The sequence below is a fragment of the Exophiala spinifera genome (assembly GCF_000836115.1).
Source record: "Exophiala spinifera strain CBS 89968 unplaced genomic scaffold supercont1.9, whole genome shotgun sequence".
Classification (NCBI taxonomy): domain Eukaryota; kingdom Fungi; phylum Ascomycota; class Eurotiomycetes; order Chaetothyriales; family Herpotrichiellaceae; genus Exophiala; species Exophiala spinifera.
The window spans coordinates 521864-546193 of record NW_015622521.1 but is presented as its reverse complement, the minus strand read 5'-3'; the positions used below and the strand labels follow the sequence as shown (position 1 = coordinate 546193).

The following is a 24330-nucleotide window of genomic DNA, read 5'->3' as shown; positions in this document are numbered from 1 at the left end:
GGCAATTTGCACTTGTGAATCCTTTTTTTCATATATATATACACATCGCTTCGGCTCAGGGGAGTCTTGGGTCGTTTCGGATTTGGGGAATGGGGATTGATCTAGTTGGTTGGTGTCTTTTTGAGCTGGCGGACGATGATGACAAGGGATGTCGGAGGTCAATGTCAAATCAACGGGTCAAGAGCCTCAAAAGGGAAATGTCGGCTGGCTACAGTAAGGAACGAGTACGGCCGAGCGAGCCAGGTAGAAGCTAGTACGAGTAGCGGGTACAGTGACCTTTTGTTGGGATACAATCACAGATGATGGCCAGCAAGTGTACCAAGTACCTAGGTACCTACCTACCTCGAGGTATCTTGGGTATCTTGTGACGGTCAAAGTGTTTTGTGAGTATCCGTATCAATACAACTAGATGGATGGATGGATACCCTGTCCTTTTGCCGCGCATATGCCATTTATCGAATAGGAAGGTCGTTCACAGGTCCCCTAACGCAGGGGCGTGAACGCAATAGGAGATAAACCCCCTCTCGTCGTTCAATCAATCCGTCCCTTCCCTGCGTCCCGTGAGTGTCCCGGACGGAGGCACTCTCCCCTGGTGGCATCATCATCACCATCAAGACCAAGGCACGGTCCGCGCCTGACCGTGGCTCATCCTCCCCAGCTCGATCGTCCTGATTACGTCCCGGGAAGTCCCAGGCTCGACGGCGATCTCGGCCGTGCCTTGCACCGCGTCGGCCAGGTTCTCGTAGAACCCCAACCAGTGGCCCGGGAGCGTAGGGTACCGACCCACGTATTGTCTTGTCGAAGCCGGGTCTTCTCCTTGGATGACGCCGGGGGTCTGCGACGACCCGTCGAAACACGTCGAAGTGGTGGTGAGTGTGCCGTGGAGACCGACCGGTTCCACCCCGAACTTTGGATCTCGAGGCGACAGAGAGTCGAAGATTTGTCGTTCTTGGATACATGTTCCGTGCTGAGGAGGAAGAGGGACGAAGGAGGAGGTGCATGTTAGCCATTGATGGCAGGTCGTCGGCGCTAGGTCACCCGATATGTGATGGTGATGGTGGTGGCGGGAAGCTACCGGGACGGGGAAAAGGGGCAATGCTAGAAGTGGAGAGGAAGGGGGGGTGTCCGGGGAGGGAAATGAGGATTGGACGATCAAGACACACCTTGACATAAGACCCCTTGGTCCCGCGGACGAAATACTTTAATTGCTCTTTCATGCAGGACGCGATGTTCGTCTTGACCGTCACCAGGAGGTCCTGGTGCGGCGGACCGTACTGGAGAATCGCGGTGAAGGAATCGTCGACTTCGCTCTCGACGCCACGAAGCACGCGAAGGAAACATGTCACGGACGCTGGTCGGCCGAAGAGGACTTGAGCCTGGTCGAGAGTGTGGCTTCCTTTTATTTTGACGTCGTGTGTCAGAATGCAGACCCCGACCTGACCTGACCAGAGCCGACCAACGCTGACGGGTGAAGAGGGAGCGAGAGAGCGAGGCGGGGCAGGGAGGTAGGGAGAACAGAAAAGGGAAGAAAAGAGACACGAACCTAGACCAAACATCATACCATCTCCAGGCGTGTATTCTCTCTTATTCATATTGCGCATCCAGAAAGGGAAATCGACGTCGAAGTGAATCTCTAGCTCCTTGATATCTCCCAATGCGTCGTTTTGGATGAGGTGCTTGAGCGTCAAAAAGTCCGAGTCCTGACCAGGAGGTACAGATTAGCCTCTGGACTTACCAAGACAGAATGTCGATGGTGCAGATGTGCCGTATATACAGCGAGGAAAGTTTGCGGCCACATACCCATCTCCTATTCTGAAAGACGGTCAATATCAAGCCCCTTTCTCGCGCGACAGAGATGATTCGATCTGCTTCTTCTGTCGTTCTGGTGAACGGTTTCTCGACGACGGCTGATAAAAAGAAAACCCACCGGCGTCAGTGAACAAACCTTGATCCCGTTGCTGCGTACAAGTACAAGAAAGATATCAAACCCAGAAAAAACAAACACGAAACGGGTCAGGTCAGGGCAGGTAGTTTAGTCACCATGTTTTCCCGCCAGGAGAGCCTTCTCGGCATATTCGGCGTGCGTGTCTGTTCTGCTGCAGACAATCACAACTTCGACATCAGGGTCGGCGAAGAAGTCGTCTGCTGTTCGGTAGTGCTTCGCGTCAGGGTGGTCGACGGTGCAATGGGAGCCTGGCTCTGCGGCCTTGGGGTCCTTGGGAGCTTCCGCGCGCTGAAAGAATGCGGTGACCTCGAATCGGTCAGGTAGGGCTAGGATGAATGGCAGATGAAAGCATTTGCTCGAGAAGCCGTAGCCTATGATTCCAACTTTGATAGGATTCATGTTGTCGTGGTTGTCGTTACCGGTGCTGTTGAGCATTCACCACAGAGAGGATATGAAGTCCCTGCTGCCTCGTTCTGAAGGCAGCCTTCCCGTCTCGGTACCCCGACCATTTTGAAGTATGCATCATGACAGCAGGCGAGCTTTGTGGTATTGGCTGCAGGAGGTCAATACCTACGCGTGTGCATCCAGTGATCCAAGGTAGCTTAATCGACCGTTGACTGTGCATGTCGTCCTACTACGTGTCTCCGGAGACTCGGCTAAATTCGTCTGAGATTCAGCCGGGGATGAGGAAATGTGTGCGGAGATGTCACTCGAGGGACGACACACGGTCGGACACGGACACGGACACGGTAGCGGTAGACGAGTCATCATCCTACGAGGCAGCTACTTAGTTGAATGAGTGAAGAGAGTAAGCTTATGGTGACTACCGCGATGAGAGTGTGCGGTTCGAGAACCCGGTTCAATTGTTCTGTCCACTTAATCATCGAAGACGCTCCAGCCTTGCATGACAGAGTCAGAAGACACCAGAACCTATCAAGCAATCAGCTTGTGCAACTTGTGCAATGCAATGATCTGTTCCTTGGTGGAAATAGGATCACGGGAGAGATACTGCTCATATGCACTTCAGCTGCCCAACTCGGCCGAGTTCAAGACCAACCTGTAGCATATCAAGGGAGCTTTCCAGCTTTTTCTTCACCAAATTCCGTCCATGTCCAAAGCTGAATGTGTAATTCCCCAAGAGCTGCAATACCTCGTGCTTTGACTACCGACTGACCCGAACGGCTCGTGTTCAGCTGCTAGTCGTCGTCTCTAGTCCAGAATACCCCAGAATCGATGAACGGCGATCGCTTAGGCACTGGGACAGTCGCAGGGGCGCGATACTGCCACAATTCCTTCGCAAAAGCCTTGAGAGGGCCAGCTTCCACCCACTTCATGCTAATCCACTTGTTGTAATTTCCAACAACGTACAATCCGTGTCTTGCACGGGAGAGTAACACATTCAATCGATTTTTTGTGAGGAATCTTGGTATTGCACCCACAAGCACCGGGTCTGCAATAACGATGTCATATTGCATGCCTTGACATTTGCCAATGGTCTCGATGATCACATTCTGGACTGCAGGGTACCTCTTCTGCATGTTGTCTTTGGCTAAGCTGAGTACTTTGAACTGACCAGTATAAGGAGTCAGAATCGCGATTGTGCATGGGTTGGCATCGCTTCCGAAACCGGCTGAGAGGAGATTCTCGAGCACATTGATGACGCGGGCCGCGTACTGCTCGCAGGCTTTGGATGTTCCGTAGGCTTGGGTGTCTTCCGCGGACGGGGTATCAAAGAAGACAACAGAATTGTCGCATCCATACGTCTGCTCATTGTGCCTTTTCACCGCATCGGCTAAAATCCGCTTCGGATGGTCGATACTTGTGGTTTCGTCGTGTGAGAGGCGGTTCTCGTAACATGCTCCATTATATATGTCTGCAATCTGAGGTGTAGCCCGGTACTGCACCGTAAAGAAAGCGGATTCAAACCCTGCTTTTTGGCACCGCTCTTGCAAAGACATACTCAATTGCTCATGGTACGGCTCAAGCTCCTCAAACTCGTCAATGTGAGGCCCAAGTTGATCAGGATCGCCAACCATGATTTTACCAACAGCTTTCGGGTAAAAGGCAAAGAGCGGCCAGGTTTCGAATTCTGGCATGCGAGCTGCTTCGTCCATGACGATGAGCTCGGCATTGGAATAGTGTCTCGAGATATTGTACTCAGCAGCGCCTCCAACTGTTGCGCATAACGCTGTGGCGCCCTGGACTACTGCACCCAAGACTTCATCGAGCGCCTCTTCTAACTTTGCATTGACATCGGATGGGAACCACTCACCCCTACTATATCGGGTGTAAAGTCTGACAAACTTGTCGTTTCTGCCGGAACTGCTTGAAAAATCAGGCTCGGGCGTGGACGTGGAGCTAATTAGGTCGTGTAGCTCCAAGACTTTGTGGCCAACGGACAGATTGATATTTTGGACTCTGTGATCGTCAATCAGCTCGAACTTGCTGGACGAAAATGTAGTGCAGTGTGCCGTGATTGAGCCTGGTGGATCTGTGCGTTCTGAAGCCTGACCTGCAGTGGGCTTAGCAGAGCTGGCAGGTTTCTTGCTCAAATTTTGCCGACGCGACTTTTCTGCATGTCTCATCACAATGGCCTTCTCAGTTTTGTAGCTGTGCACACGGAGGATATAGCGGCTTGCCAGTGAAGGGTCATCCTTGGATAGTAGCCTCAACCGGTCAGAAAGCTCAGACGCCATTGAGTCCACTCCACGATTGGTTGCTGCAGTTAGAAGTAATTTGTGCTCTTTGGCCGAGTCATTGAGGAAGGGAGTGACTGCCTCGACGATGAAGTGCGTCTTCCCGGTGCCTGGGCCGCCGTGGCAGATCAAAAACCCGCCTGGGGCATTCTTCGCCATCTCGATTGCCTGTTTTTGACCATCGTTGAGATTCATAAGTGTTGGTGTCGCAAGGGACTTGTCGTGGAGTGGTGAGTAGATGTTCCATTTTGGCAGGTTTTCGAAATTGCCAACCAAGAAGTCGAGGACTGCTCTTTCTGACGGATCCTGATTCGGCTTCCGAGAACGCTCAAATAGTGCCTCTGAAGCTCCTGTGATGTAATACCAGAGGCTGTGGCGAAACTCTGGTATAATCACAGCCGGATTCCCTTTCTGCTCGAGGATCCAGCGGAGTGCTCTGCCGCCTGTGACATGTGGTCCAGGAGGCGTGATGATTTTGATCTGATCATTGCCAGACCATGCCCTCCCTGGAGAGAGCACTGCCGTAATTTCACCAGCCCTAGCAAAATGAGGCGGTTCGATGACTCGCATAACCCAACCTTCGTCCAGTCCACCCGGCAGGCAAAGAGAAACGCGTGCCTTATCGCCGGCCTGGAACTTGCCTTGGTACCCTGGAGGCGTACGGAAGAAGGCATTGAATTCTTGATCATTACCATTTTCGAGCTTCATCAGCTTGAGGCTGCATGATTCGATGACCTTGGTCTCTGCCTGTCTGATTTGTTCCTGTAATTTGTGTTCGGCTACTGCAACTGTTGCCATATAGTGACGGAAATCCTTGAATTTAAGTTTGACAGAGCTGGGAGGAGACGAAGAATGCTTGCGCAATAGTTCCGCGAGGATCTTCCCAGTCTGCTCTTGGTCTTGGTCTTGAGCTTTCGTTTGGACAGGCCCGACCCGCTTACGGGATCTCATAGCCAGGCTGATATCTGTTAGCGCTGCCCTGCATACTATCCCTTGGATCATTTCTTTACCTGCAAGCAGACATGGCTGAACCGAGTACCGTTCTGCGAACAGCGCTCTTATTGAACTCGAGATAGGCGATTCTTGAAGAGCCGAAGTGACCAGGACAGGAGAACAACAGTGCGGTGAGGGATTTGCCGGGCACGTTCTGCTGGTGAATGGCTTTCTGGATGTGAAGGATTCTTGTCGGTGATTGAACAAAGTGAACCAGGGTCTGAAAGCAAAGTTGAGAGGTAATTTGACCTCTCACGGCGCTTGCGTCTCCGAGCTCACTTTCAGGTAACTCTGTAGCGTAACTGAGCTTGAAGTGACATCTGGCTCGGTCAGGGGAGAGAGGAGTGAGACCCGACTTGGGAGCAATGAGGCCCGGTTCCGCGAAGAGTGATCCAGCAGTGCCAGCGAAAGTGTCCAGCAACACTGATGAGAAATGAGCGCAGAATGCTGAGCCAGCGGACGATGGAAAAGTTGATGGTTCTGTGGATGAATTTGAGAACGAGGAGAGAACTTGTCACGTCGACTTACCGCCATGCTTTAGTAGGGCATTGAAGTGAAGGAGATCCATCTCAGGCCATCTTCAAGCGGGACTTGCTTGGTCACTCAAATGTTCTGGGGACGAAAGAATGCGTGGATGAAGCTGACATCGTCCCGACCTCAAATCTGGCCTTGGTGCAAATAAAGCCCAGTTCATCTCAATTGCCATATTTGAGCGACGACAATGCGTCGTTTCGTCCACGATGTCCACTCACTCGGTTCCAGCACCATCTTCAGCTCAGCGTTTCCAGAGTTCCATGTTGAGGAAAGGTGTCAATATCACCTCACCATCCCAGTCACCGCAATCTTATCGGGGCGGCTACGGTGGGCCTCGTTGCTGAAGCATTGGTGATGGTTTCGGTGCCCGGGGCCGGAGGACTTCGATACAAGCGCTCCGTTGTCATCTTGGAGAAGGAGGCGAAGATGAACCTTGGCTTTTTACGACTTTCCTCAAATCTGAAGAACAAGCTGTGTCTGTCATAGGAACGCTCTGTTCGCTGAGTTGTGGCCTACATCTCACGTATGAGTGCTCTAAGAGGTCAAAAAAGCAGAAGCGACGACGCGGCAAATAAGCTTTCCCAAGACCCGCTACTGAGTGTCTGTCTATATTCTGTCTGACTGTCAACTGCACCAGCGTCTGCCATCAAATGAGTGTAAACAATTGTCAGACGATATTCTATCCTTTCAACTTCCACGGCGCGACAAACAGGACAACAACGCAACTAACTTCACTCCTCGAAAATCATCAATACACATCAAACACACTCGCGCCTAATCCGTATCGTCAGCCTGCTTCGCCTTCTTCGCGCGCCAGAGATAGTACTCCCCAGCCGTGATTACGGGATACTTTGCCGGGTTTTCCTCCGAGATGCAGGAAGGAATTGGCTCCATCACCATGTCCCTGTCCATGCCGAAAAAGAACGGGATCGAGTACCTCTCTCTTCCAGATTTATTGATGACCCGATGGACAGTCGAGACAAAGTAGTCGTTTGTCTGCCTCATGAAACAGTCGGCGATATTGACTACGAATGAACCGGGGACGGGCTTTGCGCGGATCCATCGTCCGGACTTGCCCAACACTTCCAGTCCTCCAGACATGTCCTGGTTCACGATCGTGAAGCATTCGAAATCAGTGTGTGCGCCAATACCGTTCTGGTCATCCACAGACGCCTCTTGTTCTGGATAGTGGATGATCCGAAGCCCGGCCTCGGGCAGTCTCGTCCACTTATCGAAATAGTTCTCTGGTAGGTGTAACGCGAGAGCGAAAATCTGGGCCATCTTGCGCGCGAACTGAAGCATCGGTGTATGGTAAGCGTACAGTCCTTCTCGAAATCCGGGAAGGTCGGTCGGCCAGATGGAACTTCCCCGATCATTGTCAGGGTTTTCCGGGTCCTGGTCGGAGGCGTAAGCGAGGTTGAATGCTTCGCTAAGGTCTTTTGGGTGTGCAATCGTCAGCGCTCCATTTCGTTGAAGAAGAAATTCCAATCTGTTTGCATGTGTGAAGCCATGGCCTTACCGTTGTGCTTTCGTCCATTCCTGTTATAACTTGCCATGGAATGATAGCCCAGGTACTCGTTCGGGAGAAGGTTTGTGTCGACTTCCATCTTCTTCTCCATTGGCAGTGAAAAGAAGCGCCTGGCTTGCTCAAATACTCCCTCTGTAAGGGTATGGTCAAAGCCCTTTTTCAAACCATGTCATCAAGATGATCCAGGCCGCATCAGGTATGTGTATACGTACGTGGTTGACGACATAGAAGAAGCCAATGCGATGCGCAGCTTCCCGGACTTGGTCTGCCACAGCCTGTCGGTCTTCCAGCTTATCACTATATATTCCTGCTACATCGATGATGGGTATCTCGTCAGCGTCAACCGCCTCGTTCGATTCGACATGGAGTGTCTGGCCATTCTGGAGCCTGATGACGAGGGGGCTCTGGGCCTCCGTCTGGGTCTCGACTACAGACATTGGGTCAACGCGAAGTATATTGCAAAGACTGTATTACGACCGACAACACGTAACAACCAGAATGACTGCTCTGATCAATCCTCAGAAGTGGGGGGAGGGTTGCGGTGGTCATAGAAGTAAAGGACGATCTGGAGGCAGTGGGGCACGGAGGTAGGCGCCCTTGAGCACGCAGCCTCGCGCTTTATCATTCCTCGTTCGCGCAAGAGGCAATAGTACGGCAGTAATTATTGCGAATGCGAGTGCAATTGCCTATCAAAAGGGACTGACTGGGTACTTGTTGTGCCGTGCTCATCCCGCGATGTCCAGCACCGCTTGCTTATCTGTGTAGATCACTTTACGAATACCCACAGAGGCCTGCTGACTAAATCACGCCGGAGTTGCAAAGTGCAGACCAATGGAAATGCACCGGGGTAAAGTTCGATAGGTATAGGTCGAGGAATAGGTGTCGGATTTCTAACTAGTTTTACAGTATATGGATATTGTCATCTCTAAATCATCACACATGACCAACTTTTGGGGAGGTAGAACTGAGGATCTGCTTGGCTGCAGGGAGGGAGAGAGATCGAAGACATTTCCTTCCCCAGATAGCAGCAGAATGCCGGTGAAAACCGCTCGAACGCTGCACAACACAAATAAAAAGATCGCAAAACAAAAGAACAAGAAGATGCTGCGGGATCACGCGAGACTGATGTCCGTCCCGGAAAAGGTCAAGGTAGCAGACCACATGCCTCGTATCAGAGGCAGATTGACATCCTTGACGGGGGTTCCCGTCGACGCCGAAATTGCCTGAGCCTTCTTCAGCTCGGCCGGGTCGTTGTTGATGGTCATGTGTCCGTGGAAGACGACCATGTCGCCTCCGAAGACGATGTCGAGGCCGCCAGGGCCGACGAGGTCAGCGTCGCTGGTGACGAGGAGGGGTCTGCTGGCCCGCGTGTACGGGCCGTAGATGTTGGTGGCGGTCGCGTACGCGACGTCGTACTTGGGCGTCGTGAAGCAGTTGCTGCTGTAGAAGAGAAAGTAGATGCCCTCGGCGGACCGGTGGAGCGTGGGCGCCTCGATCAGCGGGCCGTCGTAGACGTCCCGGTCGAGGAGGGTCACGGGGTCGCCGATGTGCGAGATTCCGTCGGGCCCGACTTCCTGGAGCATGAGCGGCGTGGGCACGATGGGCTCGACTGTGTTGCCGCACGTGCCGCCGTGACCGATCGAATTGCCGTCGACCTTGTACACCACGTAGCGCTTGTTCGTGGACAGGTCCAGGAACCCGTCCGGGTCGATGGCGCCGCCGAGGGTCGTGACGTCCGGACACGCGAACGGCTGGGCCTGCGGGGTGTAGGGCCCCAGGACGTTCTTGGACACCGCCGCTCCGACGCAGTGATGCGCAGGGCTCCACGTCACTTCGTCGGTGTAGTACAGTACGAAAGAACCGTCGTCCTGGATATACAAAGTCAGTATGCGGACGTGCGAGGTACGTTAGACGGGGGACGAGAGGAGATGGCCCAGCTGCGGCTTACCACTCGGACGACGTCTGGTGCCCACACGCGGGCACCCGTCTCCCACGCGCCTACACTGGGCAGCGCATCGTGAGCGTCTAGCAGCGTCCACGTCTGATTGTCGTACGACGTGGCTACTTGAACATGTACCATGTCCGTCCCGACACCTCTGTTGTTGGTCGCAAACGCGTACGACACGCCGTCGACGACAATGATTGCGGGATCTGCAAAGTTCGACGAGACCAGGGGTCCCTTGACTGATGCGAACGGACCTGACGACGCGGGATCCATCTGTGCGCTGGTAGATTGCGGTTGTGTTGCCGGGTCAGGAGACCGGATCACGGTGTCGCGAGGCCACAACGGACCCAATGAACTGACGGCCGACGAGGCCAACAAGTAGGCCGGTATGGCAACCATGGTGAGTATAATAATCTTGGTGCGTAAGGAAAGAATAGAATGCCGTCGAGGCCCAGTAGAGAACGTATATGGCGCGACTGACTCTTTTGAGTGCAAGGAGTGTGTTCCAAAGCCCTGACTCGGGTGACTGGGGTGAGAAAGCAGAGGCCGTTTTTCCAAAATCCCTTCGGTGGCCGCCATGGTGAAAGGTGGGCGGTTGGCCATGTTATAGAGTCCAGGGGTGGATCTGAGGTGGTGTTTGTCGCGCCAGGCCGTCAACAGCCTCACTCGCGAGGTAGAGTTTTGTGGTTGCAGACACTTCAGGGGTCAGACCTGTGTGTGTCAGGAGCCAAAGCTAGAGGAGCCGGCCGAATTGGGTGTGTCAAGTTGCCTGGAACAACGGGCCGGGGAATTTTTTTGGCTTTAGAGCAGCACGGTGCAAGAATTTGCCAGAGACGGCTTGCTCAGAATAGGTCGTGAGTAGGTTGAACTGGTGAGACACAGAGCATGTGATGGCAGTGACTCGATGAGATGAGGTGAGGTGAGGTGAGGTGAGGTTGAGGTGGATGAGCACTGAGGGGTTTAGGGTGCAAACATTGGCCTCACCTTGGGGGCAACTCTACAGCACCGCAGCACAATAACACTACCACAAGAAGACTAATAGGCCACAAAACGGGGTGTCTTCAACATTAGCCGAAAACCTATTCGGGAAGTCTAGAGAAAGACAAAAAGAAGCTATTTTTGATGCACTACAGGCTACAGCCAATCTAAGAAGGGTGACGCGCCGGCACAGCCTCAACACTGAAACGCACAGGTACTCGTCCTGGGTACATGTACCCGGGTACTCCATACTCGTTGTACCTAATTATACAGTTTAGGTCCTCGCACCGCTACGGGCGTCTCGCGCCTCTTGCGACGCCCATGCTCAGGGTCGCCACTGCGCGATGCGACTGAGCCAGGCGAGGCGACTTGAAGAGTCTGCTGGGCGAACATTAAACCATACCACACCACACCACGAAAACCCCTGCGTCGTTAGCGCCATCTCTGGCATGAAGACACCCGATTCCACATCTACAATGTACATTTCCCCATGTCGTCCCAGACTCAAGTCTTGATGGTATTTTCCAATATTGCACATGCTATTCTTCTCATTATCCGGCTAAAGCAGGGCAGTGAAGAGTAGATTTAATATATGGCACCGTCGCTTGAGCTGTTGATCTTCCGCCTGTATGATACATCTGCTTGTTCCTCCGTCACTGGAGAGGCATTCCCAAATCCCATCAGTGTGCGTCATGAGGACAAAATGCGAACCATGACCGCAACCTGTACCCAAGTGTACAAATTGCCAGGTATATGACACCTCTCTCGACAGATCCAACATCCCCAGACTTCGTCGGCCTCTGTCGTGCCATACTTCATTGAAATTCCTCTCGTTCACGTGTGCTGCCTTGTCCGCAGACATCACCAACTGAACGTACATCTAGACTTCAGCAATCTCGTTCTGCACCCACTTCTCAAGGCCACCTTTGGCAATGATTTCTTGGACGTTGGGAGGTAGTTCGCCGACCTTCTCCGTCCACTTCTTCCCCCCTGGGCCTTCAGTGACTTCGATTTGAGATTTCTTCACGTCCCAAACCAGAGTCCAGCCGGTCCGACGACTCAATTGCTTCTCACGAGGCGTCGGGGGATTCGGCGGAGGAGTATCTAGGCTCTGTTGATTCTCTTTGTTGCCAGTCGGCTCAGTGATCTCTGAGCCTGATTGGGGCTCTGGGAGATCTGAGAATGTTTCACGCAGCCTGGAGACCAACCTCGGCACCTCCAAGCCCATCAGAGCGTTGTTGATGCTGTTTCGAGAAAATATATTGCCAAAGCTCCCGGCGACCACCAGAGGGATTTTCTTGGCCAATATCGCCGTGGCAGCTTGCTCACGAGAACTGCCACAGCCAAAGTTGAAACCCGAAACCAGGATGTCACCAGGTTTTGCCAGAGACGAGAATTTAGGGTCATAGTTTTCCATGCAGACCTCGGCCATCTTCTCGACGGGAACATTGTCCTGGTACGTGTATTTGCCCGGGTAGATGCCGTCGGTATTGATATTGTCAGCGTCGCAAAAGACAATCTCTCCTTCGACACGTTCAGGAAACCCAGGATAGACCTCCGTCGAACCTGGCGTGACGTCGGTGCTTTGCTCGCTGCCGAAATTCTGTTCACCAGCTTCGATCATGTTATCCAGCTGGTCAATGATTTTTTGGAAGGCCTCATCCGCTGTGATCATTCGATCCTCCTCTTTGATCCCATCACCTTCGCCTCTGGCCACGCCAGTCCAGCTTTCTGGTCGTTCGTACCAACCTGGACCGCTCAGCTTGCCGGACAAAGCGCTAGCTGCGACAACTTCGGGACTGGCCAGGTATGCCTTGGCATCGGTGCTGCCCATACGGCCTTTGAAGTTGCGATTCGAGGCACTGATACCGACCTCGCCGGGCTCGAGAAGGCCGCGTCCTAGACCGATACACATCGCACAGCCTGGGTCGAGTGAAATTGCACCAGCATCAAGAAGAGTCTGCCAATCGCCAGCATCCTCGGCGATTTTCTGTTCGGGGAGCGACGCCGCCGCGATATAGAACTCCACCCCTTCCGCAACCTTGGGTACCTTGCCCCCATTCTTTTCCGCGGCGTCTTTGAAAACCTTGGCGGCCGCCGCCAGGTCGGAAGCTCGTGAATTTGTGCAAGATACGAGGTATGCTTTGTCGACCTTGATGTTCTGGTCTTCCAAGACGTTGAGTGGTGTGGCTACCTTCACTGAATTGGGCCCAGACACGTAGGGGGATAGGGTATTTAGGTCGAGATAGAGTGATTTCGCGTAACGAGCACCCTTGTCAGCCGTAAGCTGATTCTCAAACAGCTGGTCGAGTCTCGAGTGCAAGAAGCGCGGATTTCCAGCACGGCCTTCGGAGGTATCCAAAGCAGACATGGTAGCTTTCGCCCTCAACCAGCCTTGGAGAACCGAATCTATGGGGAACAATCCTGTCAGAGCTCCCCATTCGGTGGTCATGTTTGCGATTGTCAGTCGAGCATCAATAGGGAGACTTTTAAGAGTTTCTTCCGAGCCGGCAAACTCAAGGGCATGATTCAGAACATCGTCCTTGTCGAACAGTCCACATAGTGCCACGATAATGTCTTTGCCTGTGACACCCTTTGGCAACGTTCCTGTAAACGTGACTTTCGCCACTGGAGGGATCTGCCACCACGTACGGCCGGTCGCCCAGATGCTAGCGGCGTCTGTACGAACGACAGGCGTCCCGAGACAACCCACTCCCCCATACATATTGGTGTGGCTGTCGCTGGCAACCACCATCGTTCCAGGCCAGGCGTAACCTTCCTCGACCATGATCTGGTGTCCGATACCCCGGCCAGCGGGATAAAAGTCCACACCCTGTTTCTTTGCAAACTCTTCGATTTGGCGATACTTGGTCAAGTTCTTTTCTGAAGTGTTCTGAACGTCATGATCTAGAGTCATGACGATCTGCTTGGGGTCTTTCAACTTGGAAGCACCAATTGACATGAACTTGAGCGCCACCGGCCACGAATTGTCGTGAGTCATGCAATGGAGAGGCGCTATCGTAACGTAGTCGCCGGATTTGACGTACTTATCTTTCGGTAGGCCAACAGCATATTGCTGAACGATCTTTTCTGTAAGTGTCTGGGGAACTTTGGAGGATGTCTTGATGGAGGAGAGGACGGCAGAGGCGTTCGGATCTTCGAGTTGAGAATGGAAGACTTCCTGGGCCCGCTTCGTGGTCTTGCGGAATCCCCGAAGCTGCGCCCATCTGGTCTGGCTGGTGAGACAGGCTGCTCGCAGCGCTGCAACAGGAGTGCCCCGGGGTGAATACTACTCGATGGTCAGATAAACCTAACGGAGGAAAATTGCGACGACATACCATCATGAAATCGAATAGCAGACGTGGCGCGAGACTGCGCGGGAAGTGATGTGCAACCACAGAGTTATACCCCGACCATAGCAAGGTCTCTAAGTGTCGTTCGCCCGCTTGACAGCAGAAAATGAAGCCATGAAGCCTCGCCCGCGGCGTTACCAAGTTCGATAACTCAAAAATTTCTTTGGCCGTTCTCCTCGTAATTACTACAGGTGAGCTCCGATTGGTCTTCGCCTGAGGTTCCCAGTCCGATCTCGCAGCATCACGTGATCGACATGTCACTTGAGAATAGGGGCGACCCAGCCTTGCAAACATTGCTGTTCGTGCTCTCGAGACTAGTTGCCTCGATCATTTTGTTGCTCCACGATCATAATTGCGGGCCTGGGAGTTTTTCCATTCACGCAGGTTGGTTCATCAGAGTTTGGGGGTCCCCCGTCGGCGTAGGGTACCTGGCAGGGGGGTTTTGAGGCTTCGAGACTCGTGTGTAATTTGAATGTGTGGCAAATATTGAATGTCGTAAAGAAACGTGAATTCATTATACGTGAGTGGTAATTGACTCTTTCATTAAGAGGGTACCATCATAGGTCGAGGGCAAGACATCTACTACCGGAATATAATAGCTAGACACCTATGAAAGATGGATTGGTGCCCTTCCTTGGCCTTGTGTAGAAAGAAAGCGCGGACCCCCGTTCTCTCTTTCGGGTTCTCAGTGACTTTTCGTAAACTCGTGGATATTTCCAACGTAACTACGAATGACTCTGGATTGACCCATATAAAACTGCGGCAAGATCGCAATGCCCGTTGCGCAAGAATGAAAGTTCAAGCGACGTACAAGACTTTAAGGATTAGCACAATGACTTCCTCACAAAAAATCTCCAAAGATTTCACAAGCAGATCTTTGATAAAGCCTGGGGCCGAGGACAAAGTCCAGACGAATCCCGCTTCATCCCGAAGGGAACACTCCAACACCACCATGAGGTCCATGGGGAGATCATATGCGACCAGGCATGTCGCCACCCCAGGCACTGCCGAAGTTCATGCTATTTTTGATTTTTAATCTGGGTTCGTCGTCTGTTTCTTGAGTGGGTGGCTTATTTGACGATTCTAGGGGTTTCTTGTCGTCATTGTCGTCGGCTAGAGCCGTTTCATATCTCGAACGCACAGCTGCCTCTTCTGAGAGCATGGCATCGACTTTTTCGAGAAACACATTTGCAGCCTCTGACTTGGCACCAGGGTCAAGCATGAGCGGGCCTTTCAGACTGTGGTCATCCTCAGGTTCATGTTGTGGCTCAGGCTCAACTTCTTGCGGAAGTGTTTCTGGGACCTCCTCCACTGGATTGGGAACAGCTGAGGTAAAAGAAAAGTACGAGTCCGAATTTTCTGCAGGACGAAGAGTCGGTCTTTTTGTTGGTGCTGGTGCTAGGGGGTTTTCTTGTTTGGGAGTTAAATTGGTCGTACTGTCAGTGCCCGAAGACACAGTTCCATCGAAAGCCATTGGAGTGTGTCCGGCATTTCGTTTCAGCTTCTCATCCAGTGGCGAGAGCAACGATCTAACGTCAATCTGTAACGGACCTTCTGCGGTTCTCTTTGGTTGTGGAGAGGGTGTATGAGCAGGTGAAGCAAACTGTGGGCTGGTGATTCCCGTGTCGAATGTGGAAGCTAAACCAGCCGACTTCAGAGTGATGCCGTCGAGAGACTTGTCTACCTTCTCGACGGGTACCGGGACATTCTCCACCTCCTTCTGAGTGGTTGGAGAAATCTCCTTGGACAGTGGCGGGAATGGTTCGTTCTCTGAGATGCTCGGCAGATGTCCGGCAGTGTCTTCATGTGAGAATACCCTTGTTACAGGAGGAAGCACTTCGGGACCTTGCCAGACTGGAGGTGCTCCTCCACTTGAGTCTGATGAGGCTCTAGCTCGATTGGTCGTACCCGACAGAGGCTTGAAATCTACCTTGAACGACTGTAGGCTTGCATCTGAAGAGTCGTTGCTCGACCTCCTCTTGGAATCCCTACTTCTCGCCAACCGTCTCTCTAGCTCAGAAATACGAGCCTTGAGCGCAGTCCGCTCTATGTCCCACGTTCTTCGTTCGCAGTTGTGTGCCTCTCTCAATTGATTGTTCAACATTCTACACTGTTCCATGTACGCGGTAATGTCGACTTCGCCAGTCGGATTTGTCATCTGAAAACCATGTTTGGGGATCTGACTCGCGGAGGAAACGGGGCGTAATAATGGAACAGTGGTGGTGGCTATGGAATGCCGGGCTTGGGGAAGGACCGATGGCATTTCAGAAAAGCGGACACCTTTGAAGGTGCTGTTATTCGAAACGTCCATCGAAGCAGAGAGATTGACAGGGGAGAAATTGTACGGGTCGTATTCGAGAGCGGGCGTCGGGTCAAATGCGTGCGTGGGAGAGCGTGGTGCCATGTATCCGGGGATTCGCCTGGACCGGCGAGGATATCTCAGCTGTCGAGCCAACGGTCGCTGGGACGATTCAAAGACGTGCGATGGGTGGAGAGTTTGTGTGGAGGAAGACCTAGAGTCGACGGTGTTCGACGCGGTGAGCAATTGATTGCCGAGGTCCTGCGTAGGCTAAAATGCAGATGAAAAGAATGAATTTCTCAGAGGTGCTAGACTAGATGAATGATGCATTTCTTGATCGATGTAGATGAAATGGTATAGCCAGGACGCGAAGGTGGTAGCGAGTGAAGGGGAAGTGATGTGTGTTGTGTGTGGTGTGTAGTGCGTTGTGCGTTGTGAGTTATGGAAGGCGCAGTTTAGCAAAAAGATTTGGGAAGTGACGATGCTTCTGTCAGTCAATCGTTGGCGGGCGTTCATTAGCTCCAACGGCAGCGGCGGCGGGCACAGATCTCATGGGAAAACCCAATGACGTCTGCGCGAGTAGCTGTAAGCAACGGCCAAACCCGGCTAGGGGCATGCAGGGTCGCTCCCGGGGGCGTGTGCTGGCGGTGCGTGGCCTTTAGGAGCCCAATTCGCGCGCGGTGGCCCGCGACCAGAAGCCTAGGAAGCCTAATAAGAAGCCTGTCAGCTGCATGGAAAAGAGGGCCTTAGGCTTTGGCTGGTACGGGCGTCTGCAAGGGCAACTAAGTTAGGCTCACGAGCCACTACGTTAGGCCGTGGCAGTTCTCCGCCCAGGACAGCAACCCATACCACACTCCGAACGGCTCCTGGGATGTGGCCGTCCCGCTGGGTCCGGATACGAAGACGAGGCACCTGAGAGTTGACGTTAAGCTAACTAGCACGAGTATTCCCAGACCCAGGTAGGGAATTGTTACTGAGAAATCCCTTCGTTCCTAAGGCTGATCTTCCGGAGATCTAAATTAACTTATTAGGGCATATGCTACGTTGTCGAAAGAACACAAAACTCGACGACTCAAGCTTCTACTTCATGCGGGCTCGAGAGAGTCACCTAGACACATTCAGTGACCGGAGCGACAGCGGGTCTTGTAAACGTGGACCTGGCTGCCCTTGCATATATGAGGTATATTGGAGCCTTGTACGAGTCTGGAGCCTGCGTTGCTGCCACTGCTGACGACAAAAAAAATTGCAATGTCTACAGATTGTGCCACCTGGGCCACCAACAAGCGGCCCACTAAACATCCAGTTGTCCCTTGCTGATTGCTGATGTGTTGCACGTCCCAGTTTCGGGGTGGAAACTTCCATCACACACAGCACATGTTTCTGTTGAATTTGTTGATTTCGAAAAGGTCCCGCTGAGAGATGCAAGGAAAGACTTTTCATCCCTAGAACCAACTTGGGTATCCTTGCAGTGAACAGCAATGGCTATGCTCCCAACGATGGATGACATATTACACAGATCTTAAACTTCATCAGCGACAACGCCAACCGTGAGTTTGCGAGGGATCCAAAGCCCAGTTTCAACGTAACATGACACCAGACTGAAAAGTCCGTCCCCTCAAAGGGCAGGCTGAGTTTTTTCTTGTCCACCACTGTGGCTGTTCTATTACAGTCCGAAAGTTCCTCAAGGAGTTCCTCCAGTCACACTGAGACGGTGATACACTTGCGCCTGGGGAGATAAATCCACTTCCTCGACGAGGAAGCATGTCGTATATGACGGGTCGCAGGCGAACAGAGTTGTGACCATCGCAGTTTGCAATCGAGGTGCCGCTCCGGTGAGATCAATCCGGCCATGGGGAAAAACACGAAAGTAGCACTCCGTACGTACTGTAGGAGTGAAGATGATAATCTCACTTCAAATACCAAAATCACCCTTGCCGAACGGGCCTGTGACAAACATGAGGAGCTTTGGTCTCAGCGATGAAAGTCTCTAGGACCTGCTGCATAGACACAATGCTTTCGCAACATTCCACCATTCGTATGTGAGAGTAAGTGGGAGGAAAAGTAGCATACACGTGACCACCCCGTCCGCGGTAGGTTTGCCGAGCCCCGTTTCTCAAGCTCCATGAAATTTATCCTACATCTTCTGTAGCACGCACTCAACAGGAAACGCAATCGAAGCAGCTTTCTGTTCGAGACAAATAATCACAAAGTGAAGTGCCATGTCATAACATATCAATACTGTACATTAGACTCCGACAACACCTTCAGCTATGCCTCCTCGGATACCTCCCTCGACAGCATCGATTGCACTCCCTACACCCTCCGTTCACACGCACTGCAAATCATGTTTCAACCGCGCCTTTTCCTCCACCCCGACCTCTCAAACCCGGCTCCGAGCTGAAATGTTTGCATGGCTCCAGGGCCCTGGAGCTGTTTTTAAACGACCTCTCCCCGGGTCAACAAACTACCTCTCGGCTTACGACAGACGAGGAAATCTTTTGCGACAGCGCGACCAGCGATCTGGCGATTCCTCAGAAGACTCTTCAGAAAATGCCACCCCCAGCGAGTCAGAAGAAGATCTCAGGCCGTTCCCAAGAAACCTCCATTTCATCTCACAAAGCATACTATCAGAGGAAGTACAGCACGAAATATGGCACCGTGTACAAGTACTGCAAAAATCTGTTAGACAGGTCTCTGTGGAGATGGGGATCGACATGCGTAGAGTTGCAGCAGTCGTGCGGCTGATAGAAGTCGAGAAGAAGATGCAAGCAGAGGTGCGTTTCAGCAAATTTTTTCGTCTTTTGATTCTCGTTGCTCGCGTGCGAAGCTCGCCTCAACTTTTTATGATGAATAAACCAAATCGATTAGTCTTCCAGACATCCAAACATGGTGATCGAAACAAAACAAATTACAACTCTCTGAGAAAGAAAAAAGAAAATCAGTGTGCCCATCACACATGCTAAACGCCGCTCGTTATACACGAAGCTAACCTGTTCGAAATCCAGGGTCAAGAACTCGCCATCCCCTACGCCAAAGCGATCCACTCGATGGTCCCAGTCAACAGACTCAACCAAACGACACGGAGGCCGATGGAGCAACATGAGTCTATCAACGACCTCGAACAGCATCCCCTGACCTATCCCCAACTCTTCCACCCTACCTCTGAGTCTCGTGCGTTCAACCGTACCGACGCGGGTCGTGTCTTTAGTGGCGCCCCTCGGTTGCCAGACGACCAGGACGCAGGACAAGGAGGCACACCTGCCCGAGAGCCCTGGGAGGACACGAAGCCCGAGTACGTCGGGAAAGCAGGCCACTCTCACCCCATTTTGAAACCGGCCGACGCGCGCATCCCCCACCCCCAAATGATCGCGGATGAGCTGGACAAGCAAAACCCCAGGCTGGCTAATGACCGTCAGAGACGCCGTCACCTGAGTGCCCAGCGTCTCGAGGAAGACGCTCGCAAGAGGAAGGAAGCCAAGGAGTTGAAGGCGCGGCTGGAAGAAGAGAACAGAACGCGTGTCGATACAGGCCGGTGGCAGTTCATCTTCACCAACGTCGCCGCCACGAGGGAGGGCACCAAGTTGGATGGTCGTGGCACCAAGAGCCCCGGATTCCGATACGGTGTACCTTCCCAAGAGAGAAAGAAGGGACAAGTCAAGATCCCGACCAAGGTCGAGGTCTGAAGGAGATTGTTGTTGTTGTCGACTTCGTCAGATGCAGTATTGCTCTCTTGACTTTTCTTCCCCTTTGTCTGAATATAAACTATATCCAGCTCCCCTGCGCGGTTCTGCACGTATGTATTGTATTGTCCAGCGGGGAATTTACAAAGCGCGCATCCGTATTCTGTCTCCCATGTACAATAAATCCAACCATGCGCGATACGCGATACAATTGAAGTATCGATAACTTTTGAGCTTGAGCATCCAGCGGAATCAATCATTAAGGCGACTACATGAGTTTGGAGTTCTCTCCGTGTGCCCCTTGGCAATCTCTGTAATGTCAACAGTTGGAAAGGTGTGGTAAGTCATTATCATTTATCGATATTCATAACCCTGAATTCGTATATCGGTGGGGAGACGATTGCTTCGTAATCATCACTCCCATCCTACCATTGGAAGTAGCTGTCCCCAAGAAGATGAGACCCGAGTTACCGTATCCCAAGCATTCATTACGGCCGTGCCCCTATTGCAAAACCATAGCCATTCCGTTCCTTTCATGGCGACGTGCCCCGAAACTCCGTATTATATCGTGTGACCAGGTCATAAATAGCGTCGTAGTCAGTGCCCCATATCACATGGACAATGTATGCTGACCTCATAACTCTCGCGGCTCAAAAGGCGGATCAAATGGAAATTCTTCCTCCCCTTCACTGACAACCCTCAAACAGCGTCATTAGTGTCATACGTCCTCGACAAACTTTTCGCTCTGTGACTGGGTAATCGTGCTGCGACTACTCGGCTTCGCTAGCAGTTTCTTCCTCGTCAACCCTCCGCAAATAGTGGCCTTGATGGTCGGAAGCGGGTCTCGCGCCTCCGGAAGCACGAGGAGAAGGAACACGATGGCCACGCCCGCTGTGGCAGGCAGGAAGCCATATAGATAGTGAGCTGCCGGGGCAAAGTCGTGCGGCAGGCTGAAGATGGCGCACGCAAGCGCAAAGGGAGCGTATATGAGCGCAATGATGGTCAGGTATCGTGAATAGTCGGCGTGTCTGGTAGATTCGAACTCGATGGACGCCAGGGACAATGTGTCCTGTACCTGTGAGACGGCTAGGATGTGCTGCATTTGACTGTCGCACTCGGCGCGATAGTGGTGCAGATCGATCAGCAGCGCTCGGTAGTCATCGTTGAGATCCGACGCGGGACCAACGAAGGTTTTGATGCGGGTGAGAATGGGTTTGTATCGGCTCAGCATCGAGTCCAGAGAGATGACTTTGTCGAGGATCCTCTTGGCCTTTTGTGGCTCGAGGGCGAGCGCTGTGGAGATGGGCTGGCTTTCGAGTGTCGAGCGGATGTATTCGAAGAAGTTTGTGCACTCGCTGGCGGCGATCTGGAAGGCGGGCCGCATGATGTTGAGCATGCTTCTGTCGGCTGGGTTGAGCTGCCCGTCCCGCGCCATGATATGCCAATGTCGGCAGAGATCGTCGAACGGATTGGGACACATGGGGCGAGAGCCGCATGCGCGGTAGTCGTGAGAGTCCTTGCTGCCCGGGCGGCGCATTTCAATGAAGTCGAGATACCCACCCTGGTATCCCGAGATGTCCATGCGCTGGGTGTGGGAGTATGCTCCAAAGCTGGTCTCAGCACCTAGTGTGAAGTGTGTCATGGGTGGGTCCACGAGGACGACGCCTGCATGGTCAGAGCTGTCTTGAAAAGGGAAGACGTAATAGCACTTACATAGCCACGGGTCCAAGGACGTCTTCATGTAAAAGGATATCTTCCTTCGAGCGAGGGCGACCTTGTGTTTGCCGTATTTCGAACACACTTCAACTCGTCTCCGGTAGTTGCCTTTGCAGTAGAGCTTGTCGATGTCCACATCTTTGCCGCAATTATGCGCAACAAATGCGCACGGGTATTCGATGGTGAAGAAGTGTTTCTGATGTCGTTGGTTCTGTGAGGCCAGTGGGGAGGACGTGTTGACTTCTCCGGTGCTTCCGATGCCATGATCAGCGAGGTGAGAGGCAAAGAACGCTGGCTCGATGTTGAGAAGTCCGCCGAGTGTATCGACCATCTCGGGGCTGATATTGTTGACCATGACGATGCGTCCCTGTACGTTGGATGGTGCGGTGGATGTAGGCGTGGAGGGGGTCTTCTTCGTCCATTCTTTCAGCAAAACTCGTAGTTTCGTCGTGTCGGTCAAATCTGAGGTCCGAAAACTCGACGCTCCAAACTCCAGCAGGATTGTTGTTGCTTGTTGTGGTCGTGGAACCGCCGAATTTCGAGCCGCTTCAACCCCCCACCGAAGATAGTCGTCCAAGCATGCGAGGTTGTGGAAGCCATGGCTTCGTAAGAAGCATACATAGTCTGTGTAAGTCCAGCGATGCGGATCTGGCGGTGCCATCGTGCACGTGTGACAGCCTACGCCAGCATGGTCCGAGGGCATCGATCTTATGCCCGGTGCCGCCAGAGAACAATGCGGCAGTCTTTACGCTTCGATGCTCTGACGAAACGCAATATTTCTGGGATTGCTAGCTAGTCTGAGATCTGGCTTGGAACAACAACAATGACAGGACTGAACAATAGGGACTATATGCGAGAAGAACAAAGCCTGACAGGAGGACAACAAACCGGTTCTAGTCGGAAGAGAGGAACAACCATAGCTGCGCCGTCAAGAACACCTTGAATACGGACGGCTGGGAAACATAGGGTGTCGTTCGGCGTGAGGACAGGCTCTAATTGGCCAGCCTCAACAAGGGTTCTTTTGCTGTGAGTAGCTGTGTCTTGGAGCTCATGGAAGTGCGTAAGAAGACAGCGCCGATCCAGCGAAGGATGGGCCGATTCAGCAAACGGCCCATCCTTCGCTGGTGCGCCACGCTCGACAAGTCCTGCAATATATTGGAGAGCCATCAAGAAGCTTTGCCTATCCTGCGATAAGCTCAAGATGGCCTGGAATAGCTCTAACGGTAGCTCCGTGGCCAGAACGGCTGATGGGCAAGACGGTGGACTCGCCCACAGAGTCCGACAGGATTCGCTGTTTGTCCAGCACGGTAGAGGTTTCCTGCCACCTGCTCGCCTGATTACGACAAATGATGGTGTTGAAATCCACGGCGGGGTTTTAACTTATGCTGCATGCACATTGCGACAGCCCCAGCCACCGTGGCGTACTCCGTACACAGCACGGATACGCAGCCTCCCAACTGTCAATCGCCAGACTGAGACATGTGTGCATAAGACCTGCTTGCCGACGTGCTCGAGTCTCGAGAATGGTAGGGTTTCGATGGATCTGAAACTCGAACAAGCTGGCATGGTTTCGGATTGAAGAAAAGGTGAATGTCAGGGATGGTGACAGCGAATTATGGAGAAAGTCCAACAACTAGAATGGGGAACTCCGGCGCGCGTCTCCGGATGCCTTGTTGGGAGGAATTGCCGTTGTTGTGTTTGACATGTTTGCAACCCTGCACCGTTGTTCTCTGCAGACGTTTCTGCTGCATCAGGTGCAACAAACAAAAATGGCTGTCGACACAAAAGACCCAGAGGCTGCGGCTCGTGGCACACTCGCCCTCCTCGAGACGCGTCTTCGTCACCTTGAATTCCTGCTAAAGGGTACCACTAATCAAGATGGCATACCTGAGCCAGCGACGAGTCCAGCACAAGGAAAAGACACGGTGTGGTCCAGGCTCGATGTCCTCCAAGCCTCGTTCGAACGTCTAAAGAAACACAATGGGGCTACCAGCATAATGATTCGTGACGTTGAGCACTTGTGTGGGTAGCAGCAATACTACGAGCTGCGCAATCAACAAGCCAGCTAACATCGAGCTTTAGCATCTGCCTATCCCGACTTGTTTGCTTCTACAGAGACGACCACAGAGGTGCCCAAGTCGCAAGATCTGAGCACCCTTGCCTCGATTGTCCTTGCCCATGCGACGTTGTTTCCCGAGACGGCTTCGAGACTCTCTTCCTTGCAGACGCTGCAGATTCCTCCCGCCGAACACAGCTCGGAATTGCTGTCTTTGGTCCCACGACTCGAACGGTGCAACCAAACCGAGGAAGAACTGGCGAATGAAGTACGCGCGCTACGTGAACGTAGTGCCCATTGCCTTGAATGGTGGATCAAAGTTGGCGTTGTAGGAATGGGAGACCTGTGGGAAGACTGGGAAAGAAGAGTAGGCGAAGTCGAGAAACACCTGATCCGCTGGGAGCGGCGAGCGAAAGAAGAACAAGGCTATCTGTGATCGGCGAGCTATGATCTGCTCACCAGATTATTGAGAGATCGAGGCATCTTGAGCCATCGTGGCATGATTTGGGCAAACGCAGAAGATCGTCCATTGCCATCCAGAGGCTTCATCTGAGTCCGATGACAAGTTTCCAGTGGGTGTCTTGCGACCACACATCGGGAAGCAAAA

At 52.7% G+C, this 24330-nt stretch overlaps 9 protein-coding genes across 9 annotated transcripts; 2 read left to right on the top strand and 7 right to left on the bottom strand.

The window, feature by feature from the left end:
• Nucleotides 1–610: 610 nt before the first annotated feature.
• Nucleotides 611–2344, bottom strand: PV08_11226 (uncharacterized protein; the record flags this gene model as incomplete). Its single annotated transcript, XM_016385536.1, has 5 exons — nucleotides 611–967; nucleotides 1164–1392; nucleotides 1540–1700; nucleotides 1801–1907; nucleotides 2041–2344. The coding sequence occupies 5 exons, from the start codon at nucleotides 2342–2344 to the stop codon at nucleotides 611–613; spliced, it is 1158 nt and encodes a 385-aa protein (XP_016230480.1).
• A 797-nt stretch (nucleotides 2345–3141) lies between these two features.
• PV08_11225 (uncharacterized protein) lies at nucleotides 3142–6202 on the bottom strand (the record flags this gene model as incomplete). The annotated part of the gene is made up of 3 exons (XM_016385535.1): nucleotides 3142–5599; nucleotides 5652–6057; nucleotides 6163–6202. The coding sequence occupies 3 exons, from the start codon at nucleotides 6200–6202 to the stop codon at nucleotides 3142–3144; spliced, it is 2904 nt and encodes a 967-aa protein (XP_016230479.1).
• A 740-nt stretch (nucleotides 6203–6942) lies between these two features.
• PV08_11224 (uncharacterized protein) lies at nucleotides 6943–8133 on the bottom strand (the record flags this gene model as incomplete). The annotated part of the gene is made up of 3 exons (XM_016385534.1): nucleotides 6943–7604; nucleotides 7688–7850; nucleotides 7909–8133. The coding sequence occupies 3 exons, from the start codon at nucleotides 8131–8133 to the stop codon at nucleotides 6943–6945; spliced, it is 1050 nt and encodes a 349-aa protein (XP_016230478.1).
• A 675-nt stretch (nucleotides 8134–8808) lies between these two features.
• On the bottom strand, nucleotides 8809–10040 carry PV08_11223 (uncharacterized protein; the record flags this gene model as incomplete). The annotated part of the gene is made up of 2 exons (XM_016385533.1): nucleotides 8809–9564; nucleotides 9645–10040. The coding sequence occupies 2 exons, from the start codon at nucleotides 10038–10040 to the stop codon at nucleotides 8809–8811; spliced, it is 1152 nt and encodes a 383-aa protein (XP_016230477.1).
• Nucleotides 10041–11499: 1459 nt separating this feature from the next.
• PV08_11222 (homoaconitase, mitochondrial) lies at nucleotides 11500–13963 on the bottom strand (the record flags this gene model as incomplete). The annotated part of the gene is made up of 2 exons (XM_016385532.1): nucleotides 11500–13908; nucleotides 13958–13963. 2 exons carry the CDS (start codon nucleotides 13961–13963, stop codon nucleotides 11500–11502), a joined length of 2415 nt encoding a protein of 804 aa, XP_016230476.1.
• Nucleotides 13964–14942: 979 nt separating this feature from the next.
• On the bottom strand, nucleotides 14943–16376 carry PV08_11221 (uncharacterized protein; the record flags this gene model as incomplete). Its single annotated transcript, XM_016385531.1, has 1 exon — nucleotides 14943–16376. One exon carries the CDS (start codon nucleotides 16374–16376, stop codon nucleotides 14943–14945), a length of 1434 nt encoding a protein of 477 aa, XP_016230475.1.
• Nucleotides 16377–18541: 2165 nt separating this feature from the next.
• On the top strand, nucleotides 18542–19954 carry PV08_11220 (uncharacterized protein; the record flags this gene model as incomplete). Its single annotated transcript, XM_016385530.1, has 2 exons — nucleotides 18542–19045; nucleotides 19277–19954. 2 exons carry the CDS (start codon nucleotides 18542–18544, stop codon nucleotides 19952–19954), a joined length of 1182 nt encoding a protein of 393 aa, XP_016230474.1.
• A 715-nt stretch (nucleotides 19955–20669) lies between these two features.
• On the bottom strand, nucleotides 20670–22328 carry PV08_11219 (uncharacterized protein; the record flags this gene model as incomplete). Its single annotated transcript, XM_016385529.1, has 2 exons — nucleotides 20670–21616; nucleotides 21665–22328. 2 exons carry the CDS (start codon nucleotides 22326–22328, stop codon nucleotides 20670–20672), a joined length of 1611 nt encoding a protein of 536 aa, XP_016230473.1.
• Nucleotides 22329–23436: 1108 nt separating this feature from the next.
• On the top strand, nucleotides 23437–24159 carry PV08_11218 (uncharacterized protein; the record flags this gene model as incomplete). Its single annotated transcript, XM_016385528.1, has 2 exons — nucleotides 23437–23689; nucleotides 23750–24159. The coding sequence occupies 2 exons, from the start codon at nucleotides 23437–23439 to the stop codon at nucleotides 24157–24159; spliced, it is 663 nt and encodes a 220-aa protein (XP_016230472.1).
• Between the last annotated feature and the right edge of the window lie 171 nt (nucleotides 24160–24330).